Genomic DNA, 23,765 nt, shown 5'->3' with positions numbered 1-23,765 from the left:
GCTTCGCTACATCGGCTATTGTTGCAAGTAATGACAGTGTGAATAAATTGTCAGTATTTGCCTGAGATTGTGCTTGCAGTTCTGGAGGGACTCTTAATTTTTTGCATCTCATAGACTTAGCATGGGGATTTGGTTAACCAGTTAAAATTCATGAGTAAACCAGGTTTTTTTAAAAATCTGAAACATTTCGGGGGGGGGGGGTTGAACCCCTAAAACCACCCCCTCGCTACAGGCCTGGATGGCATCCTTGAAGTGACTGGAGTGACCTTGAAGGAGCTGGGGGTGGTGACAGCCGACAGGGAGCTCTGGCATGGTCTGGTCCATGAGGACGACTGAACGAATGAACAACAACAGTATATTATATTAAGAATAATATTATTAATGAATGGCTGCCATTTATGTTGTAAGCCGCCTCGAGTCTCCAAGGGGAGATGGGAAGCGGGTATAATTCAAGTTGACTTGCCTAGAAGAAGAGAATGAAAAAAGGCTTCTGCCACTTTAAGCGCCTGATCATGACGTCACTTCATCCCCTTCCCCTCCCTCCTCGCCGTGTACGCTCTACCAAGCTTGGTGCGGAAGTCCCGCCCCCAGCTTGGTAGATCTAGCCAATGGCGGGGCAGCTGTCAAACAGGGCTGTGTTTCGTTGGTGGCGGCGGCTGTCTGTGAGGCGGCAGAGTGCAGCCCCGCCCTCTTTTTCTGGAGACGTGAGGGTGTTTAGGTTGCGCCGCGTCGGGTGGTGCCGTGGTGGTTGTTGCCGGGCGGAGCCGCCGCCTCTGACTGAAAACTCCTCGCCCTCGGCTCGGCCAGGCTCCGCGGCCCGGCCATGGAGTCCTACGATATCATCGCCAACCAGCCCGTGGTCATCGACAACGTAAGCCATTCCTTCCTTCCTTCGAAGGCGGAGGAGGAGGAGGAGGAGAGGGAGGAGAGGGGCTTCTCCTTCAGGGCCCGCCTAGGCCTCAGGCCTCCGGGAACGCCTGAGTCAGGGAGCGAGGACGGACCAGGCCGCAGTTCCATGCACAGGCCCCCTCCCTCCAGCCATAATAATAGCAATCGTATCAAGAATAATTATGCTTCCAGTACTTAGCTGCTGTAGTTATGTCTGTATCGTATTTCCATGAAAAAGGCCGCCTCTCCCATCATAGTAATAATAATGCAATTCATTATTCTTTGCAGTACTAATGCATTGTGTTTACATGTCCCCCCTCAATAATAATAGTAATAATGATAATATATTTATTTATGTCTCCTAATACGTGCCTGCTGTATATCTTTATATCTGCATTGTGTTTACATGTACAGGGCATCCCTTCAATAATAGTAATACCACTACTCCTCCTCCTACTACTACTACTACTAATAATAATATAATTAATTATGCTTCCTAATACATGACTGCTGTATTTCTTTATATCTGCGTTGTGTTTACATGTGCAGGGCATCCCTTCAATAATAGTAATACCACTACTCCTACTCCTACTAATAATAATATAATTAATTATGCTTCCTAATACATGACTGCTGTATATCTTTATACCTGCATTATGTTTACATGTGCAGGGCATCCCTTCAATAATAGTAATACCACTACTCCTACTCCTACTAATAATAATATAATTAATTATGCTTCCTAATCATAGAATCAAATCATAGAATCAAAGAGTTGGAAGAGACCTCATGGGCCACCCAGTCCAACCCCCTGCCAAGAAGCAGGAATATTGCATTCAAATCACCCCTGACAGATGGCCATCCAGTCTCTGTTTAAAAGCTTCCAAAGAAGGAGCCTCCACCACACTCCGGGGCAGAGAGTTCCACTGCTGAACGGCTCTCACAGTCAGGAAGTTCTTCCTCGTGTTCAGATGGAATCTCCTTTCTTGTAGTTTGAAGCCATTGTTCCGCGTCCTAGTCTCCAGGGAAGCAGAAAACAAGCTTGCTCCCTCCTCCCTGTGGCTTCCTCTCACATATTTATACATGGCTATCATATCTCCTCTCCACCTTCTCTTCTTCACGCTAAACATGCCCAGCTCCTTAAGCCGCTCCTCATAGGGCTTGTTCTCCAGACCCTTGATAATTTTAGTCGCCCTCCTCTGGACACATTCCAGCTTGTCAATATCTTTCTTGAATTGTGGTTCCCAGAATTGGACACAATATTCCAGATGTGGTCTAACCAAAGCGGAATAGAGAGGTAGCATTACTTCCCTAGATCTAGACACTATGCTCCTATAATACATGACTATTTCTTTATGTATTTCTTTATATCTGCATTGTGTTTACATGTGCAGGGCATCCCTTCAATAATAGTAATACCACTACTCCTACTCCTACTAATAATAATATAATTAATTATGCATCCTAATACATGACTGCTGTATTTCTTTATATCTGCATTGTGTTTACATGTACAGGGCATCCCTTCAATAATAGTAATACCACTACTCCTACTACTAATAATAATATAATTAATTATGGTTCCTAATACATGACTGCTGTATTTCTTTATATCTGCATTGTGTTTACATGTGCAGGGTGTCCCCCCAATAATAGTAACAATCATAATAGGAATGTAGTACAACAATTTAAAAAATTATGCTTCATAATACTTAGCTGATGTATATATTTATACCTGCCTTTTTCCTACATGTACAAGGCATCCCCTCAATAATAGTAATGCTACTACTACTACTACAACTACTACTAATAATAATATAATTAACAATCCTGTGTGATACTTGTTGTATTTATTTATATCTGCATTGTTCCCCTCAATACTAATAATAATATTACTATTAATAATAATATAATTAATTATGCTTTCTAATACTTAGTTGTGTATTTCTTTATACCTGCACTGTGTTTACATGTACAGGGTGTCCCCTCAATAATTGTAATACTACTAATAATAATATAATTATGCTTTCTGCTATATTTCTTTATACCTACATTGTGTTTTCATGTACAGGGTGTCTCCTCAATAATAGTAATACTACTACTACTACTACTAATAATAATAAAGCTTTATTTATACCCCGCTCCATCTCCCCCAGGGGGACTCGGTGCGGCTTACATGAGGCCATGCCCATCAATACAATATAAGCTATAACATAAACACAATATAACAAGCAAAATACATATCATGCAAAATCAAAATAATATACAACACAACAATATAAAATCAAGCATTAAAAACAGGAAATTTCATTAGGCAGGGCCAGATGCATTGATAAAATTATAGAAAATATTAATAATAATAATAATAATAATAATAATGTAATTAATTATGCTTCCTAGTACTTAGCTGCTGTAGTTCTTTATATATGCATTGTGTTTACATGTACAGGGTGTCTCCTCCATAATAGTGATACTACTACTGCTAATATAATTAATTTTGCTTCCTAATACTTAGTTGTTCTATTTATGTATGTCTGCATTGTGTTTACATATACAGGGTGTCCCCTCAATAATATTAATACTAATTTATTTATTTATTTATTTATTAATAAAAATAATATAATTAATTAGCTACTGTATTTATGTTGTAAGCCATATTTGTCGTAAGTTCAGAGCCCTGAATGGTTCTGGAGCAGCTTATGTGTCTAAACATATCTCCTTCTATGAACCATTACGAAGTCTAAGATTGACAGGAGAGGCCCTGCTTTCTATCTCACCAAATGTGACTGGTGGAAACGAGAGACAGGGCCTTCTCAGTGGTGGCCACTCGCCTGTGGAACTCGCTACCCAGTGACATTAGATTGGCCCCCTCCCTCTTGTCCTTTAGAATGAAACTCAAAACCCGCCTATGGGACCAAGCGTTCAAACAGTAGAGGTAGCAATTTAGAATTTGTGTGAATGACAATGGACTGACCAGGACTATGATCTCAAACCTGTGTGATTTAAACAATGTTTTAGTAATTGTATGTTTTAATTGCTTTCATCATTTATTACTGTTGTTGGCATTGAATGAATGCCTGTTGTGAAGCTGCCTTGAGTCTTCCTCTGGGGGTGAGAAGGACGGGATATAAATAGGCAAAATAAATAAATAAATATTTCTTTATATCTGCATTGTGTTTACATGTACAGGGTATCCCCTCAATAATAGTAATAATCATAATAGTAATGTACAATAATTTAATTAATTATGCTTCATAATACATAGCTTATGCACATATTTCTATCTGCCTTTTTGCTACATGTACCGAGTGTCCCCTTAATAACAATAATTTATGTATTCCCCTCAGTAATTATACATTTAGTAATAATAATGATATGCTATCCTTATGGCTTGTGATATATAGTATAGTATTGGGATGCCTTGTAAACATAACTGCTGTAAATATCAATGTATGCAATGTATTATTATTAGGCATCCCAGTAATAATAATAGTAATAATAATAATAATAATAATAATATAAAAGGTAGCTATATCTTTTAATACACAGGCGCTGTATACATTATATATGCATTTTTGGTTACATGTACAGTGCATCCCCAAGTTAGTAATAGTAGAAGTAGTAATATAATCAACTATACCTTGAATGCATACTTATTGTATGTATTTACATATGCAGTTTTGTTTACATGTACAGTGCCTCTTTGATAATAGTAATAGTATAAATAATAACTATTATTATTTTATAATAACAGTTATTTCAATTATTGTTACTGCTATGAAATTACTATATTATGGTAATAAAATTATAATAGTTTATATTATTATTATTATTATTATTATTATTGCATTGCTTTCCTCTCCCAGGCTTGGAAATTGGAGACTCTTCTTAAAAGATAATTAGTTATACCACTATGAAACAGAGCTACTCTATGTATTATAGATGCATTTTTATTTACATAGATCTTATTAATACCATGTGGCTCTAGATATTATTTAAGGTTGTATTGTGTTGTGTTTAGGGATGTGTGAGTTTTGGCCCTCTATTTCTGCAATTTTCTGCTGTAGCACCAGTACCTCTGAAACTATGTAGATTGATTTCTGGAGTTTATGTATGTATACATGCACACTTTTCCTTGCTTGCCCCTGTAAGAGTTTGTGCATCCATTTTTAGAAGGCTGGGTACGCATTGTATGTGCTCTAGTTCCAACGCAGAGGTTGAAAAGAACAGAGATGAAACTGACAAATCTTGTCAACTTCTGGCAGGTAGAGGATAATTCCCCTTCAAAATGATTTTAAAAACGGTCTTGTAACACCTTGTGAAATGTATATTCCACTACAAAAGATTTTGGGTGAGTTGCTATAAAGATGCACAGTAAAAACTAATTTGAGTAGAACTAGACCAAGGAGGATCCATGATAACCCTTGCTTGTACAGGAATAATTAAGATTTACATAGCACCCCTTTCCTACTGCCGCAGCCTACTTAATTGCTGGCCCAGCTCTGTTCCCTCTCAGCCTTTTTGAATTAAGAGTTGCTTAACATTTAAAGTGATTTATGTGGATGGTCTCAGTAATGCTTAGATGAACACCAGAGGATAAATGAGTATCATAAACACCATTGTGGAGATGAAAAGGGGAAGGTTGAAATGTAATTATGTTGTGATCCTGAACACATTTACTATGGAGTAGATTTACTATGGAGCAATTCGAAAACATGCAAATGTGAGTAGATCAATAGGTACCGCTACAGCGGGAAGGTAACATCATGCCATGCAGTCATGCCGGCCACATGACCTTGGAGGTGTCTGTGGACTACGCCGGCTCTTCGGCTTAGAAATGGAGATGAGCACCACACCTCAGAGTCAGACATGACTGGACTTAATGTCAGGGGACAACCTTTACCTTTATCTAGATCTGTAAATTCATAACAGGGATAAGATCTGATCTGGGGGATTAGTCATATTAGGGTCAGTCTCTTTTACCTCGTTTTCCTGGGAGCAAGACCCACTGAATTCAGTTTAACTCATGAATTGTGTGTATCAAAAGTGATACTCCAGTGTTTAACATTTACACAAATAATCAGCCACTGCCAGAAGGCACAGAGAATTTTATCTATGCTGACAATCGTGCCATCACCGTTCAAGCAGCAAGCTTTCAGATGATTGAACAGAAGCTCTCAAAAGCTATAGGTGCTCTTAATGCCTTTTACAGGGAAACCAGCTGATTCCTAATCCATCTAAAATGCAGACGTGTGCTTTTCATCTTAAGAACAGAGAAGATCTTAGATCTCTGAGGATCTCTGAGGATTCCTGGAAAGGAATCCCACTGGAGCATTGCAGCACACCAAAATACCTGGGAGTCACTCTGGACCATGCCCTGACCTACAAGAAGCACTGCCTGAATATCAAGCAAAAAGTGGGTGCTAGAAATAACATTATATGAAAGCTCACTGGGACAACGTAGGGATCACAAGACACAGTGAAGACATCTACACTTGCACTTTGCTACTTTGCTGAATACGCATGCCCAGTGTGGACTACATCTCACCAAGTTAAAACAGTAGATGTGGTTCTTAATGGGACATGCCACATTATCACTGGATGTCTACGTCCTACACCACTGGAGAAATTACGTTGTATCACACTACCTGACATCCACCAGGAAGTAGCAGCCAGCAAGGAAAGGACCAAGGCATTGATATCTCTGGCCCATCCTCTATTTGGATATCAGCCAGCATGCCAACGCCTTAAATCAAGAAATAGTTTCCTAAGATCTATAGATATACTTGCATGAACACCCCAGCAAGCGAGACTCCAAAAGTGGCAGGCTGAAACCCAACACCTCAATCAGTGACTGAGTCCAGATGAGAAACTCCCTACTGGGCATATAGAAGAGTGGGTGACCTGGAAGGTGCTGAACAGGCTGAGCTCTGGCACCACGAGATGCGAGCTAACCTTAAGAAATGGGGCTACAAAGTGGAGTCCACGACATGCGAGTGCGGAGAAGAGCAAACCACAGACCACCTGCTACAATGCAGCCAGAGCCCTGCCACATGCACAATGCACCATCTCACAGCGACACCAGAAAAATTTGGCTAAAGATTATTTACATAAGTTCAAGGTGTTTCAGCATAGCCAAAGACTATGTATAAATCTCAATAGAGGCCATAGTGAATAAATCAGAAGACAACTAGAAGTTGAAAGGGCAACTATGAAGGACCTAGACAAGATCCTGCCATTTCAAGATATAGGAATTCCAGAATCAGGATCATCCATGCAATGGCATTTCCAGTTTCTGTGTATTTTATGACAGCTGGATAGTTGAAAAAAGCTGACAGGAAGTAATTTGACTTATTTGAAATATGATGTGGGAGGAAAGTTACCCCATGGCCTGGCATGAGAGCCAATAAACGGGACTGGGAGCCAGCATGGTGTGGTGGTTTGAATGTTGGACTTCGACTGGAGACCAGGGTTTAAACTCTTAACTCTATTGTGGAGATCTTGGGCAAGTCCCACACTCTCAGCTACAGAGGAAATCCTGTGAGATCTGCTTTGGGATCTCCTTCAGTTGGAAACAACTTAAAGCCACACAACAAAGCAAAAGCCAAGTACAGAAAAAAAAAGAAAATACAGAAGAAAGATATTGTTCTTGCATTGGCTTTTGAGAAATATTGAGTGGGATTATAAATTTCTCATACTAATTTCTGAGGATTACTGCAGACACAGACTGCAAACCTGAAGATTTTTGCTTTTGGGGAGGAGAGCAATGACCAATCTCGATAAAATAGTGAAGAATAGACGTCACAGTGCAATGAAGGTCCGCATAGTTAAAGCAATGATATTTCCCGTAGTAACCAATGGTTGTGAGAGCTGGACCATAAGGAAGGCTGAGCGAAGGAAGATAGACGCTTTTGAACTGTGGTGCTGGTGCCTTGGACCACAAGAAGATCCAACCAGTCCATCCTCTAGGAAATATTGCCCGACTGCTCACTAGAGGGAAGGGTATTAGAGGCAAAGATGAAGTACTTTGGCCACCTAATGAAAAGGCAGAAAAGCTTGGAGAAGAGAATGATGCAGGGGAAAATGGAAGGAAAAAGGAAGAGGTGCAGACCAAGGGCAAGGTGGGTGGATGTCATCCTTGAAAGGACTGGCTTGACCTGGAAGGAGCTGTGGGTGGCCACGGCCAACAGGGAGCTCTGGCTTGGGCTTGTCCATGAAGAGTATGAAGTGACTGAACGAGTAAACAGCAACAATAATTTCTGGGTTTTAAAAACTATATTTATTATATCTATGTTGTTGTTGTTCATTTGTTCAGTAATTTCTGACTCTTTGTGACCACTCACATCCATAGGTAACTATGGGGAATACAATTGCTTTAATTATGTGGATCTTCATTGCCAGTGTGATGTCTCTACTCTTCACTATTATGTCTATATTATATCTATATTATAAGCTATATTTAAAGCAGACCAGCCTTTTAAACTGTTCATGGAAGTCCAGGCAGCCAAGAGGCACATGGCCTTTCAGACATATTCACAGCAGGGTTATTCTCTGCCGAGGAGCTCTTAGTTGCCTTTCCCTCTCTTTCCAAAGAGAGATGCCTGATCTTGGGTTCCCCATCAATGAGGAATCACTGCTCCTTTCACGAGGTTAGGGTTGGGAAGCTGCCCATTTTCTTCTGCAACAGCAGGGAATGTTTGTCCCAGCTTGAAGAGCCAGAAGAAGTGGGATCTTGTGACTGAGCAAAAGGGATTCTGTTCTTGACTTGGCTTGACAGGCTGTTGTTTCTTTCCACTCGCTCCACTTTCCCACCTATGTTCATGTGATATAATCACAAGTTTGATATGTTACGCAGAGTTACATGAAGAGTTGGGCCAGCAGTCACTTTTTTTGGACTGTAACTTCTAGAATTCCCCAGTGGTCACGAATTCTATACTTCTGCTCCTGTCATACTTTGAAAATTAAAAGAATGTTTCCCTATAATTTGCAGAGCTTCGGTTTGTAAAAGTGGCAGTGGTCATTTATCTTCTAAAGCAGAAGGAAATTCTTAGTGCAAAATTTTAAGCAATGCCCAAAATCCATTAAATGTTTTACTACTGGTTAATAATAATAATAATAATAATAATAATAATAATAATGCACTTTATTTATAACCCGCTACCATCTCCCCAAGGGGACTCAGTGCAGCTAACATGAGGCCAAGCCCAAAATAATACAACATAATAAACACACAGTAACAAAATACATCATAACAAAATATAAAATACATCCTCCACGTCTCTTGTCTCTCTTAATTGTTTCTTTCTTCATTTAGGGTTCAGGAGTGGTCAAGGCTGGCTTTGCTGGAGATCAGATCCCAAAATACTGTTTTCCCAACTAGTAAGTATCACTGCAAAATTCATTACTAGCCTTCTCAGTTTTTAGCTGTAGAGAACTTTAGGGCAATGTTTCATTCTTTCTCCCATGCTTTTCAATATCTACATGAAACTGCTCGGCAAGGTCATCCGGAGATTTGGAGTTGGATGCCATCTCTATGCAGATGACATGCAACTCTACTATTTTCCACCTCAATCCATGGGAGCTCCCCAGATTCTCCCCAGTGTCTGGCAACTGTGAGGGACTGGATGAGGGCCAACAAACTGAAGCTTAATCCACTCCCCCTGAGGACACAGGTCCACAGGCTGGGAATCCTCCTGGATGCATTGATGATTCTTGATGCTCAAGTATTGGCGAAGCCTGGGGGGCTTCGCACAATTAAAACGTGCACTGTCTGCGACTGTACCTCGAAAAGCCTGACTTGGCCACGGTGGTCCATGTCTTAGTTACATCCAGAATGGACTACTATAATGCAATCTACTTGGGGGTGCTTTTGAAGACAGTTTGGCGGGGACGAGAGACAGGGCCTTCTCAGTAGTGGCCCCTCGGCTATGGAACACCCTCCCTAGGGAGATCGGATCTGCTCCCTCCCTCTTGATGTTTTGGAGGCAAGTTAAAACGTGGCTGTTCGAGCAAGCGTTTACAAATACAGAGTAGCTAATATAGGAAATCAAATGACCTGACAATGGAATTGGATAATGCTTGAGAATAATGAGATGCTGATGATGTTGTTTTTATTACTTGTGATGTCTTATACTGTTTAATGGTTTTTATCTATATTATGTTTTATGTATACTGATTTGTTGGAAACCGCCTTGAGTCGCCAAATAGCTGAGAAAGGCGGTATACAAATACAGTAAATAAATAAATAAATAAATAATTGCAGTTATTGCAAAGGTTGGATGCCAGACTACTAACTGGAGCTAGCTATGGGGAACATACTATGCCCCTATTAAAGCAGCTTCATTGGCTTCCGACAATTTTCGAGGCTCAATTCAAGGTGCAAGTTATTACTTACAAAGACCTATACGTTTTGGGTCCAAAATATCTTTGATGCCCCATCTCTTTCTATGAACCAGCGTGGGCTTTGAGATTGGCAGGGAGGCCCTTTTCTCAGTCCCACCACTGTCTCAAGTACGGTTGGTGGGAATGAGAGAGAGGACCTTTTCTGTGGTGGCTCCCCAGCTCTGCAATACCCTCCCAAGAGAGATCAGGTTAGCCACCACCCTTGAATCCTTCCGTTCTAGCTAAAAACATGGATTTTAAAGAAGGCCTTGGGCCTCAAGTAGGCTGAAATGGGCCCATATGATGCTTGACATTTTAGTTGTGTATTTATGGCAGCTAGTTTTAACCATTGACGTTTTTAAACTGTGTATTTTTCCTTATTTTATGCGTTGATAGTGGGTGTTTATAACTTTTATGTGATATTGTTTTATACTCATGTACTGTTGATGTTTATACTGCACTTGCAGTGCCTTGCTAGCGTCCTTGGATCTCTTTTTGGGAGATGGAGACAGGATACAAATAAAGTGTTTTTTAAAAATTATTATTATTATTATTATTATTATTATTATTCTCTTTTGCTTTATTTCTAGCGTGGGCCGTCCAAAGCATGTGCGGGTTATGGCCGGTGCACTCGAAGGCGATCTTTTTATTGGACCTAAAGCAGAGGTATCATCTAACTGCCACATTCTGAGAGAGCTCATCAGCTTCTCTTAACTGTACTTTCTCAACATGTGACCCAGGCTTCTGGGGGGCATTCATCAACTAGCTGATTCATCCCCCATCTATATAAATAAAATGTAATGTTAGTTTGTGGGATTAACAGAACTCAAAAACTATTGGACGAATTGACACCAAATTTGGACACAATACCCCTATCAGGCCAACGAATGACCAAAACACTGAAAAACACAGCAGAAGAGACTTAGAAAGCAAAACAAAACAAAACATTACAACGCATGTGCAAAACCGCATATATAAATGCAAACACACACATATATATACACATGTACATAAATATATACACACACATAAGCACACATATATACACACACAAATAATATATGTACACATACTGGGCCACAGCAATGCGTGGCAGGAGACGGCTAGTATTAGATAATTTCCATCTTCATTCTCAAGCCTTATTCAAGTGGGAAGAGGAACCTGCAGACCAGAACTGACCCACAAAGAAGAGACATTTGAGGGGTGGAGCTGTAGTGCTTCTGCTGAGCTTTGTTCTCATTGCCCAGTTGACAGATACATTGCTAAATAATAACATCAGGCCCCGTCCATTAAGGAAGTCCCACATTGCAATGGTGCCTTTCTCCTTGCCTTGAAGAGACTCACTGACACGAGCCTCTCTCCAGCCTCACGCTCTCCCTCACCCATGCATGCTCATCAAACTGCCATGTGTCAAGCATGCCTGCTCTCCCTTCCCTGTGCTGGAGTCTCAGAATCAGCCCTCCCCTTGGCTGAGAGGCCGTCCAGTCACAGTGAAGGAGGGCTTTTTGGTGGGAGGATTTGCCACCTGTTTCCAAAAAGGAAGAGAAGGACAGGCAGAGAGATCTTCAGCCTTCTCTCCCAAAGAGTTCCTAAGACCATCAGAAATATGTGTTTTCTGATGGTCTTTGGTGACCCCTTTGAAACTCCCCTCACGCCCGCCCCCCCCAGGGGTCCCAACCCCCTGGTTGAAAAACACTGTTTTAGATCAATATTTCGATTTGTGTGCTGACACCATCACAATAATTTCCTGTCGCCCGATGTAGGAGCACAGGGGGTTGTTATCCATCCGGTACCCCATGGAACATGGCATCGTTCGAGACTGGAATGACATGGAGAGGATCTGGCAGTATGTTTACTCCAAAGATCAGTTGCAGACGTTCTCAGAAGAGGTAACAGCTGGGAGAGCGCTGCTTTTTATCCTCCTTCAAACATTTAACAAAGGCTATGATTTCTGACAACCTGAAACTGTCTTAATAGCTTCAGGTAGACAAAGCTTAGCTACAATTTTGGTAAGGTGGCTTAGGTCCTGAATGAGAGGATATATCTTTCTAACCAAGGGAGGGGCATGGAAGATCTGAAAGAAAGGCAGTTCCTTCAAAGCTTTTTCATTCCATAGAGTAGCATTTTGGGGGAGGGGGGGGAGCGGTTTGGCAAAGCCCAAAGTAGGGCAAGGAGAAAGATGTGCCTGTGATGGTTTGAACTTCCAACCATTTCCATACTTGATAATGGGCTTCTTTCTTTCTTCTCAGCATCCCGTTCTCCTGACAGAAGCCCCTCTAAATCCCAGCAAAAACAGGGAGAAGGCTGCTGAGGTGTTCTTTGAGACCTTCAATGTTCCTGCTCTCTTCATTTCCATGCAAGCTGTCCTCAGCCTGTGAGTATCCAGATGCTGAAGGTGCAGGCAACCACAATTCCCCTTTCCTTCATTGAGGTTTCAAACAATATGTCTGGAAAGTGTTGGTGATACATTCAACTGCATTCCCTTTCAGTTTTCTGATCCCTATACCAAGCACAAGGCATTCTTTTATTTCCCTGGATGCAAAGCCAGAGATCAATGAAAGTGCCCACTGAGCCTTTGCAGCAGGAAAAGTATAGTTTAGTTAAGACTTTGTGTGTGTGTGTGTGCCTATATATCCCCCGTTGACTTACGGCGACCCATAGATTTCATAGGTTTAGGTAAGGAATATTTATAAGTAATTTGGCCAGTTCCTTTCTCCGAAACAGTCTGTAGCACTTGGGATCTATTGGTGGTCTTCCATCCAAGTTCTTACCAGGACTGACCCTGTCTAGCTTCCAAACTCAGAAGCAGTTCATGTATTTAGGGCAGGTATGGGCAAACTTTGGCCCTCCAGGTGTTTTGGACTTCAACTCCCACAATTCCTAACAGCCTACCAGAAATTAAGAATTGTGAGAGTTGAAGTCCAAAACACCTGGAGGGCCAAAGTTTGCCCATGCCTGATTTAGGAATTCATCTATCCTAGTAATATCTGTTCAGGGACTGAAATACAGACTTTCTCATCAGTCGTAGGCAACATACTGTAGCTAATGGAGAGGAAAGCTGGCAGTTTTGGTCCAACATTCTTATTCTCTGCTGTAATGACAAAACAGGTCCCGCTTCTTGAATAATCATAAGAAATAATAAACTTTCTTTCTAGTCCACTCTATATCCCCTGGGAGACTCAGGGCAGTTTACACATACAAAGGCAAATATTAAATGTCTGGCATATACCAAAACAATACAGCAATAAACATAATATGGAATAGTAACAGCATTGCACTAATAAAATGAAATTAAATATGAAAATAAAAACATAGAGCAACTAATCACTAAACAAGTACATTTAAAAGCATGGTCAACAATAACACATCCAACGTAGTCAGCAGAATCAAAAATTATGTAAGCATTTGGCTGTTAGTTCTTAACTGTACCATAATGGCCATGAAGTACAGATAGGCCCCCCAACTTTTCAATGACATTACTAAAGTGCTCTAATCCTCCTCCTCCCTTATGCCCAAAGTGCAAAAGTGAGTTTTAGTAGCTTTTTGAAAGAGGAGGGTGAGGACCATTTTTATTTCTTTGGGGAGGGTGTTCCAGAAGCGGGGAGTGATCACGGAGAAGGCCCCCTCTCTCATACCCACCAGCCACACTTGTGACGGAAGTGAGACCGAGAAGAGGACCTCCTCCACAGACCAAAGTTCCCAGGATGGGTGGTAGGGAGATGCGATTAGACAACTAGACTGGATCTTAACCATTTAAGGCTTTATAGGTAACGACCAGCATTTTGTATTTGCCTGGAAGCAGACCGGCAGCTAGTAGAGCTGCTGCAACATGGGAGTCATCCCTTCATAATGTGATGTTCCAGTTTACAACCTGTTTGCTGATCTTGGGACTAATTGTAGCTTCCAAACTATCCTCAAAGGTAGCCCCACATAGAGAGCATTGCAGTAGTCCAAATGGGATGTGACTAAGGTGTAGACTAATAAGGCCAAGACTGGTGTCTCAAGGTACGGGCACAGCTGGCACACAAGATTTAACTGTGCGAAAGCATCCTGGCCACCGCTGACACCTGGGATCCCAGGGTCAATGATGAGTCAGGATTACCCCCAGACTGTGAACCTGCGGATTCAAGGGGAGTGTGACCCTGTCCAGCACAGGCTGTAACCCTATTCTCTGTTCTGCCTTACAACTGACCAGGAGTACCTCTGTCTTGTCTGGATTTAGTTTCATCTTGTTGGCCCTCATCCAGTCCATTACTGACAGCCACCGGTTCAGGACCAGGACAGTATCCTTGGCTTTTGGTGGAAAGCCAAGGAATAATAGAGTTGGGTATCGCCTGTGTAAATTTGACACCAAACTCCAAAACCTTCGGATGATCTCTCCCGATAATAGGATCTTTCTGAGATTCATTGATTGATTCTGGGAGCCTGTGGCTAAAGCTAACCAATGTCCTTGTCTTCTGCCACTCTGTCCCAGTTATGCCACAGGTCGCACTACAGGCGTGGTGCTGGATGCAGGGGATGGAGTGACACATGCGGTGCCCATCTACGAGGGCTTTGCCATGCCCCATTCCATCATGCGGGTGGACATCGCTGGGCGGGATGTCTCCCGCTACCTCCGCCTATTGCTACGGAAAGAGGGCTATGACTTCCACACCTCGGCTGAGTTTGAAGTGGTCAAGACAATAAAGGAGGTGAGGTCAGGGGTTTTTTGGGATGGGGGGATGTTTGATATGGCTCTTTATATGAATAGCATTTTAAGGTAGCTATTTTGTCTAACACAGGACACCAGACCCTAGAAATTTTAACTCCAAGTGGCTGTCAGAAATATTAAAAATTAACTAGGTATTTTTAATTACAAAAATGTGAGTCAAGCACTGAAAGGGCTAAATGGATAAAATGACTCAGCAAAAGCTGCAGTTAAATATAAACAGGTGTACCTGTAGTTTAGTACCCTTTAGTCTGTGAGAGGCCCCAGTGTTAGTAGGCGTCAGTGTGAGAGAATGCCTTAGTTTAAGAGAAGGCCTCAGTGGGAGAAAGGTCTCAGTGTGAGGTAGGCCTCAGTATGAGAAGGCCTGGTGTGAGAAACATGTCTGCTTCGAACTGGAATAGAAACCTACTGATGGATTTAGAAAATGTCCACTGAGTGGCATGAGGACCTTCTCTGTGGTGGCCCCAGAGTCGTCCCCCCCCCCCCCCATTGCACCTCCGTTGACAGGCTAAAGTATTTTTATTCATGGAGGGTTTTAAAGCAGAAAGTCTTAAAACTATGGGTGCTGTATTGTTGTCACTGAATTGGTTTTAAAAGTTTTTAATCTTTTTAATTTCATTTTTTTTTTTTTTGTTATCGTGAGAGTTTATTCGTTTTAAGACTAAGTAAAGGTTAGGGTTTCCCCTTGGCAGTAATCCTAGTCATGTCTGATTCTGTGAGGTGGTGCTCATTTTCATTTCTAAACTGAAGAGCTGGTGTTGTCTGGGGATGCCTTCAAAGTCATGTGGCTAGTATGACTACATGGAGCACTATTACCTTCCCGCAGAAGTGGTACCTATTGATCTACTCACATGTGCATGTTTTTGAATTTGCTAGGTTGGCAGAAGCTGGGCCTAACAGTGGGCACCCTATTGATAGATTTTAAGACTATAGATAGTTTAGTTTAATTTAAATGTTTTTATTGTATATCTCTTTTAAATGGTGAGCTTCTTTGAATCCCAGTTTGGAGCGGGAAGTAGAATGATAATCATAACAATAACAACAACAATGGCTGTCTCGTGTTTCACCTTCCATCTTGCAGAGAGCTTGCTACCTGTCCATCAACCCTCAAAAGGACGAGGCCTTGGAGACAGAGAAGGTGCAGTACACACTGCCTGATGGAAGCACTTTAGATGTAAGTCCTTGGACTACAAAATGGGGCCTTTTATGGGAGATGGTGGTAAGAATTCGAAGGCTTTATGCTTTGTCCCTCCAGATGTTTTGGACTTCAACTCCCACAATTCCTAACAGCCTCAGGCCCTTTCCTTTTCCCCCTCAACCGCTTAAGCAGCTGAGGGGGAAAAGAAAGGGACCTGAGGCAGTTAAGAATTGTGGAAGTTGAAATCCAAAACATCTGGAGGGCCCAAGCTTCCTGTCATAGGTGCTATATGGCAAAAGAAGCTCTAGTGACTTACGACTGCTGTATCTCACTGGCTTGCACAGTCAGAACTGAGTTGTCACCCAGCCCCTACTAAATGCTGCTATGGTTCTTCTTGCAGGTTGGTCCATCGCGGTTCCGAGCCCCTGAGCTGCTCTTCCAGCCAGACCTCATAGGAGATGAAAGTGAAGGAATTCATGAAGTGCTGGCATTTGCCATTCAGAAATCTGACATGGACCTGAGGCGAACGCTGTTTGGGAACATTGTCCTATCTGGGGGATCAACACTCTTTAAAGGTATATGGTGCTTCTCAAAAGAACATATTCGCACAGTGAGACAACGTGGGATGTTTTACACCATGGGCCAACTAAATTTCGAGGGCAGTGTCTCTCAACCTGGGAGCCGGGACCCCTGCGGTGGTCGTGAGGGGGGTCACCAAAGACCATCAGAAAACAGTATTTTCTGTTGGTCATGGGGGGTTTATGTGGGAGGTTTGGCCCAATTCTATCGGTGGGGTTCAGAATGCTCTTTGATTGTAGGTGAACTATAAATCTCAGCAACTACAACTCCTAAATGACAAAATCAATCCCCCACAAATCCACCAGTGTTCACATTTGGGCATATTGAGTATTTGTGCCAAGTTTGGTCTAGATCTATCATTGAGTCCACAGTGCTCTCTGAATGTTGGTGAACTACAACTCCCAAATTCAAGGTCAATGCCCACCAAACCCTTCCAGCATTTTCTGTTCTTCGTGGGAGTTCTGTGTGCCAAGCTTGGTTCAGTTCCATCATTGGTTTTATTTATTTATTTATTTGATACACTTGTATACCGCTAATATCTCAGCCTGTGCGGCGACTCATTGCGGTTTACAACTTGTTAAAATACAATAGTCACTTAAAAATATAAAATAAGATATCAAAATACAAGACATAAAACATACATAGTATGAACATACTTAGTATCGGGCCACCAATACAAGTCGAAAACATCTCATAGTTAAAATCGTAATTCAGTTCGTTATCCTTGGTTGCAAGTCCATGGTCAAAATAACCTTACATCGGAAATTAGTTAAAAACTTGCTCGAACATCCAAGTTTTTAGATTTTTCCGAAATGCCATTAGCGAGGTGGCTGATCTTAGTTCAATAGGGAGGGCATTCCAAAGCCGGGGGGCCACCACAGAAAAGGCCCTATCTCTCGTTCCCGCGAGCCGCACCTGTGAAGCAGGCGGGATGGAGAGAAGGGCTCCTCCTGAAGATCTTAGGGTCCTGGTGGGCTGATAGGCCGAGATACGTTCGGATAGGTATGTAGGGCCAGAACCGTTTAGGGCTTTAAAGGTCAAAACCAGCACTTTGAATTGGGCTCGGTAGCTGATCGGTAGCCAATGGAGCTGGTACAGCAGAGGAGTTGTGTGCTCCCTGCGCCCTGCTCCTGTTAATACCATGGCTGCCGCCCGTTGGACTAGTTGAAGCTTCCGGGCCGTCTTCAAAGGCAACCCCACGTAGAGAGCGTTGCAGTAATCAAGGCGGGATGTAACCAGAGCGTGGATTACCGTGGCCAAGTCAGACTTCCCAAGGTACGGTCGCAGTTGGCGCACGAGTCTTAACTGTGCAAATGCTCCCCTGGTCACCGCCGAAACCTGGGGATCCAGGCTCAGCGATGAGTCCAGGATCACACCCAAACTGCGAACCTGTGTCTTCAGGGGGAGTGCGACCCCGTCTAACACAGGCTGTAACCCTATACCCTGTTCGGAATGGTTGAGTTCAGAATGCTCTTCAAATTTATGCATATCAGGTATTTGTGCCAAATTTGGTCCAGTGAGTGAAAATATATCCTGCATGTCAGATATTTACATTATGATTAATAACAGTAGCAAAATGACAGTTATGAACTAGCAACAAAAATAATTTTATGGTTGGGAGTCACCACAACACAGGGAACTATATTAAGGGGTCGCAGCATTGGCAAGGTTGAGAAACACTGTTCTAGGGGAATCTCTTTATGGTTTGAAAAGTTGAATTTCCGAGCACTGTGGATGAATTCTAACTTAGACTACAGGAGAATAACTGCGTCATATTGTAACTGAGATTCTTTTGAAGAGTAGGTTCCAAGTCATACTTACTGAGGGAGGGCGGCATACCAAAGTGTGCTTGAGCTAGCTTACCTTCCTTCCTTTCTTTTCTCTTCAGGTTTTGGGGACCGGCTGCTCAGTGAAGTGAAGAAACTGGCTCCAAAGGATGTCAAAATCAAGGTGAGGAATTACTGTATATGCTTGAAACGGTTTTAAACTGTGTATTTTAATATTGGAGCCCCCAGTGGCGCAGTGGATTAAACCCCTGTGCCAACAAGCTTCGAATCACAGCTTCGAATCTGGGGAGAGGCGGATGAGCTCCCTCTATCAGTTCGAGCTCCTCGTGCGGGGACATGAGAGAGGCCTCCCACAAGGATGATAAAACATCAAATAATCCGGGTGTCCCCTGGGCAACGTCCTTGCAGACAGCCAATTCTCTCACACCAGAAGTGATCTGCAGTTTCTCAAGTCACTTCTGACACGACAAAAAATAAATAAATGTTGAGACAAATGTTTTTAATGTTTATTTATGCATATAATTCATTCATGTCCCGGCATTGAATGTTTGCTGTTTGTATGTTGTGCTCTGCCCGGAGTCTCCTTCAGGGTGAGAAGGATGGAATATAAATGTTTTTAAAAAACAAACAAACAAATAAATAAGCCGACCTGAATATAAGCTGAGACACCTAATTTTACCATCAAAAACAGGGAAAGCATATTGACTGAAGTGTTAGTTGTGAGTTGGAAATGCAGCACCAACTGGTAAATTTCAAAATACTAATAGATACCAATAACATGACATTAAATGAGGCATCAGTAGGTTAAATATTTTTGAATATTTACATTAAACTATAATTTAAGATAAGACTGTCCAACTCTGATTAAACCATTATTTTAACCTTCTTCAATGTAAATGTGCTTACATATTCGTCCAATAATAATAGAGTAAAATAATAAATGTAATAACAGTATTAAATGATAACAATAATAGAGTAAAATAATAAAGGTAATAATAATAAATAGAGTAAAACAATAAATGTACTACTAATAATAAAGTAAAATAATACATGTAATAATAATAATAATAATAATAATAAATAGAGTAAAATAATAAATGTAATAAAATAATAGTAAAATAATGTAAATGTAATAATAACAGAATAAAATAATAAATTTGACTCAAATATATTGAATGCAATATTCCTGCTTCTTGTCAGGGGGTTGGACTGGATGGCCCATGAGGTCTCTTCTAACTCTTTGATTCTATGATTCTATAAGCTGAGGGGGATTTTTCAGCCTTTAAAAGGGATGAAAAACTCATCTTATACTCAATTATATAGGTAAGTGAAGAATTTCGTTCTCCAGCTGTAAAATCAAGTCCAAGCAACCAGGTGATACGCAGAAGACTGAGTGGATTACTTAATCATTAGAACTGGAGGGCAGTTAATACCAAAGTCTGATCTTGGCACTCTGAGGAAGTAGTTCAGGGTGGGATATTTTCTAGCCATGCAAATGGCTACATGATCCATTTCTCATCACAATGTCCAAGATTTTGGAGCAAGGGGTCCATTTCTGCGATGATGTGACAGAAGGAGGGACTTACATTGGAAATATGCAGGTTTGGTCCATTGATCAGTGCTGTACCTGGGCTTTGTGGTTGGAATTATGTTTATGCATTGAACTGGTTCAGGCTCTGGAAAAATGGGGGCGTGTGGGCAGAGCACTTATGCCTTGTCTTTTCATGGTTGAGAAGTGCTATTGCAATATGTAAGCAGGCCTTGTCTCCTAAGTGTGTTCTCTTCTTTTTGTAGATCTCTGCTCCTCAAGAGAGATTATATTCCACGTGGATTGGGTAAGAGCATACTTGTAGGGAAAGACAAATAACCTCTCCATCCCAGCTTCTTGTGCTAACAGGGGTCTCTGTGTTTGGTCAGGCATTGTACTATCTCAGACTTTCTCACCCTGGGGGGAGGTGGAGAGTGTTTTGTAGGGCAAGTGGGCTTATTAACAAAAGACCCTCCTCATTAACACACAGAAGAGCAACTCATTAGCTGCAGCGTGACCCAACATCAAGTGATAACAAGAACAAAAACACACAGACCAATGTTATCTCTTTCTTCCTTAGGTTTTTCTTTGTAGTAAAATAATATGGTTGCACTATTTACAAAAATAAGGTTTCCATAACACAAATAAACAAATACAAATGCTTTACACACAGCAGCCTTCAGACTGGAGCTTTCTCACACAAAGTTTCTCACACGGAGGTTTACCTCACTCTCCTCAGGACAACACTAGCTTTGACTCTAACAAGCTTTGGCCTATTAACTGACTCTAACAAGCTTCGGCCTATTAACTCTCCTCAGGACGACACTAGCTTTGGCCCACTAACTAACAGGCTTCAGCCTACTCACTCTCCTAAGGCAACACTAGCTTTGGCCCACTAACTCTAACAGGCTTCGGCCTACTCACTCTCCTCAGGACGACACTAGCTTTGGCCCACTGACTCTTAACAGGCTTCAGCCTATTAATTCTCCTCAGGGCGACGCTAGCTTTGGCCTACTTACTCTAACAGGTTTCGGCCTACTCACTCTTTCAGTGCTTGACACACACTTCTGTAATCAAAAATACTCAGCTAATTTTTAGTATTTCTGACATGTTTGTGATGAAGTAGTGAAGGCTGAACTAGATGCATTGCCTTCAGCTGATGATGGAGCAGACCTCTTTATTGTAGGAGGAATCTGCCAAGGTGAGATGTGAGCCTGAATGTTTTTCAGTATTTACTCTAAGGAAGAAGATTGTGCAGTTGTCTGACCCAGATGCTACAGTTGACACAACCAGTTTTGAAGAAAACTAGAAGTAAACATCCAAAATCTGGGGAGCCTCCCCAGCCACAATGTACTCTATTAGCCATTTGTGTTTCTTGTCCTCCTCGCCTTTCTTGGCTCTCTGACCCTTCTCTCCTGCTCCTTCAACAGCGGCTCTATTTTGGCCTCCCTTGACACATTCAAGAAAATGTGGGTGTCCAAGAAGGAGTACGAAGAGGACGGCTCCCGGGCCATTCACCGGAAGACCTTCTAGGGCAGGGGTCGGTGGCAGCGGCAAAGCGGCAGCGGTGGCAGCAGCAGCTGGTGTCTGTGGGCGACTCATCCGGGTCTTGTCTTTTCTCTTAACCCTTTTTGGTCCAGGGCTGCTTCTCCCTCCATCATTCCTTCCCTGCTGGTTGGGGCCTCTTCCTGCTTTCCTCCGGGGCCTCGCACTTTCCTGTCTTAGTGCCCTGTCCGATGCATGTTGCTACCACACGCACACCCCCTTAGGAGGGAAGCGCGTATATATTTTGAGGCCTTGGTTGCGGTGGTGGAAGGCGGCAGCGGCCCCAGCCAGAAAGGGAACTCCAACCTCCATTCTGCCTTCTTCCGATCGGTTCCATAGTGAGGCTGCTGCTTTGACCCAGTCCTTGTCGTGCCTCTACACGGGTCGGGAGGCTACTTTCCTCGGAGGAAGCTGCCGTGTGCCTCCATCTGCTCTGCAGGAAGCAGCAAAGGTCTGTGTGCTCTTTGAGGTTTATGGAGGAAATCTTGAACACTCACATCTTGTCTCATTGCCCCTTCCCTGTCCCCCAAAAAGAGCAAAGCCTGGTGCAACTGCATGGCCCCTTAAAGCACCAAGGAGGACCATAACGCCTCCAAATGCTGTTGTCCTTCTTCCATTACTCAGGGCTCTAAATCCTCCTGGATTTTGGTGAAGCCTATAAGACAGGCCCTGCTTCTCATGCACGGTCGGTGCCAAGCCGTTCCAGGGAGGAATGAGCAAATGTTGCTCCCATTAGTTCCTCCGGGAGGCACTTTCTCTCCTTCTCCCAATCCAAAGTAAATTGGTGAAGGACAGGATTATACAAGACAGTTTTCAGGATCTCTGAATAGGAGAGGCGTACCTAGGTTCAGCTGGGGAAACAGCAGGACAGGTTTTTTAAAAACTTCCTCCAGCTTCTCCCATTTCAGGAGAGCAGTGTTTACATGTCATCCAGAACTTCTGGATTGGAGGAAGGCAGGCTCCTGTTACTTTACACTGGATGAGGCAGGAGTAGCAGTTTGGGTTTTAGGACCCTCTTTCTTCACCTGTTTTCTCTGGATCTGCTCCATCATGGAATGAAAGTTGGCTAAGTGAGAGCAGACTTGGATGGTTGCATCTAAGGGGTGTTTGGAAGAGTGGGCGAGAGCTCTGCCTCCCCTGTGCTTTCTCCCGTTTTGGCTCTTGTAGAAATGGTGTGGGCTGAGCATTAAATGCCCAGTTTAGCTCTTCTTTCCTTGTTTGACAAGGGATTTTCCCTGGCAACCGGCCCTCTTCTTGGACTGGCCTTCTGTCCAACCCCTTTCCTCTCCATCTCCCCTCTGAGGCGGTGTCTCCCTTTGTTTACACGCAACTCTGGAAATAAAAAACATTGTCCCAGGCTCCATATTCCATCGCTGGGTACAAATTCCCCTTTAAAGAAGAAAATAAGGTTCAGCAGTCTTTGGTAGACAGTGAGGACAAACCCAAGCAAGATGGTTTTGAAGTCCATCTGGGGTCTTTACGGCACCCAATGAACACAGCAGCTGAGAGTCTGGAAGACCTCTGTTCTTCATTCCCTCCTCACTCCAGACATTTTTTGCAGAGATGGTGGTCTCAACCTTGGACTGGAAAGGGTTAATTTTTTTTAATGGAAAACTCTTAATTTAAAAGGAACCCCCTGCTGGGGAGTAAGGCTAGTGTGGTTCCACTCCCCCAAAGCGTGTATGTATATTGGCTTCTCCCATGTTATCCACCTTCAGTGATCTATACCAAACGGAGGCAAGACCACCCCCCTCCCCTGCAGAAAAAAGGAACCACCTCTCTGGGCTGCAATGTACAATAATTTAACACAGTTGCCTGTATTTTTATTTTGTAAATTCATTATAGTAATAATTATAAATTAACAGCCAGTGGTTTTTGTGTGCGTCTGTTTACTGGTGGTATTTTTTGGGGTGGTGGGGATTATTTGCAGGCCAAAACCTGCACAGGAGACATGGACCCTCGGGATGTCCTTCAGCAGGATGCATTCGATAGCAACCCCGGTTGCTCACAGCCAATTTGTCATTCAAATATACATAGAGAATGTGTTTCAATATGAAGACAGGAGTTCTGTTTCAAAGCAGCACTTCTCAGTTAGGTCATATGCAACTTATCAGCATTCGAAAAGTGACTCTCTATTCCAGCTCATCTTTTGGTGGTAATCATTAAATCCATGCAATGGTTGGACGATAGATATAGCAATGGAAAGAATGA

At 42.5% G+C, this 23,765-nt stretch overlaps 1 protein-coding gene across 1 annotated transcript; it reads left to right on the top strand.

The window, feature by feature from the left end:
* The first annotated feature begins 692 nt into the window (after window positions 1-692).
* Window positions 693-23,425, top strand: ACTR1B (actin related protein 1B). Its single transcript, XM_060787692.2, has 11 exons — window positions 693-871; window positions 9,203-9,267; window positions 10,860-10,935; window positions 12,033-12,158; window positions 12,519-12,643; window positions 14,744-14,960; window positions 16,059-16,151; window positions 16,516-16,690; window positions 18,583-18,644; window positions 20,276-20,316; window positions 21,440-23,425. The coding sequence occupies exons 1-11, from the start codon at window positions 824-826 to the stop codon at window positions 21,540-21,542; spliced, it is 1,131 nt and encodes a 376-aa protein (XP_060643675.1). The 5' UTR covers window positions 693-823; the 3' UTR covers window positions 21,543-23,425.
* The last annotated feature ends 340 nt before the right edge of the window (window positions 23,426-23,765 follow it).

The sequence above is a fragment of the Anolis sagrei genome, chromosome 7, assembly GCF_037176765.1.
Source record: "Anolis sagrei isolate rAnoSag1 chromosome 7, rAnoSag1.mat, whole genome shotgun sequence".
NCBI classification, from domain to species: Eukaryota; Metazoa; Chordata; class Lepidosauria; order Squamata; family Dactyloidae; genus Anolis; species Anolis sagrei.
This window is presented reverse-complemented; position numbering and strand designations above follow the sequence as displayed.

What these genes read in the sequence shown, in the direction of transcription:
- ACTR1B (XM_060787692.2), top strand. Translation starts at nt 824, where the DNA reads ATGGAGTCCTACGATATCATCGCCAACCAGCCCGTGGTCATCGACAAC. An exon ending in TGCAGACGTTCTCAGAAGAG is followed by an intron (nt 12,159 to 12,518) that starts GTAACAGCTGGG and finishes CTTTCTTCTCAG; the next exon opens with CATCCCGTTCTCCTGACAGA. An exon ending in CTGATGGAAGCACTTTAGAT is followed by an intron (nt 16,152 to 16,515) that starts GTAAGTCCTTGG and finishes TTCTTCTTGCAG; the next exon opens with GTTGGTCCATCGCGGTTCCG.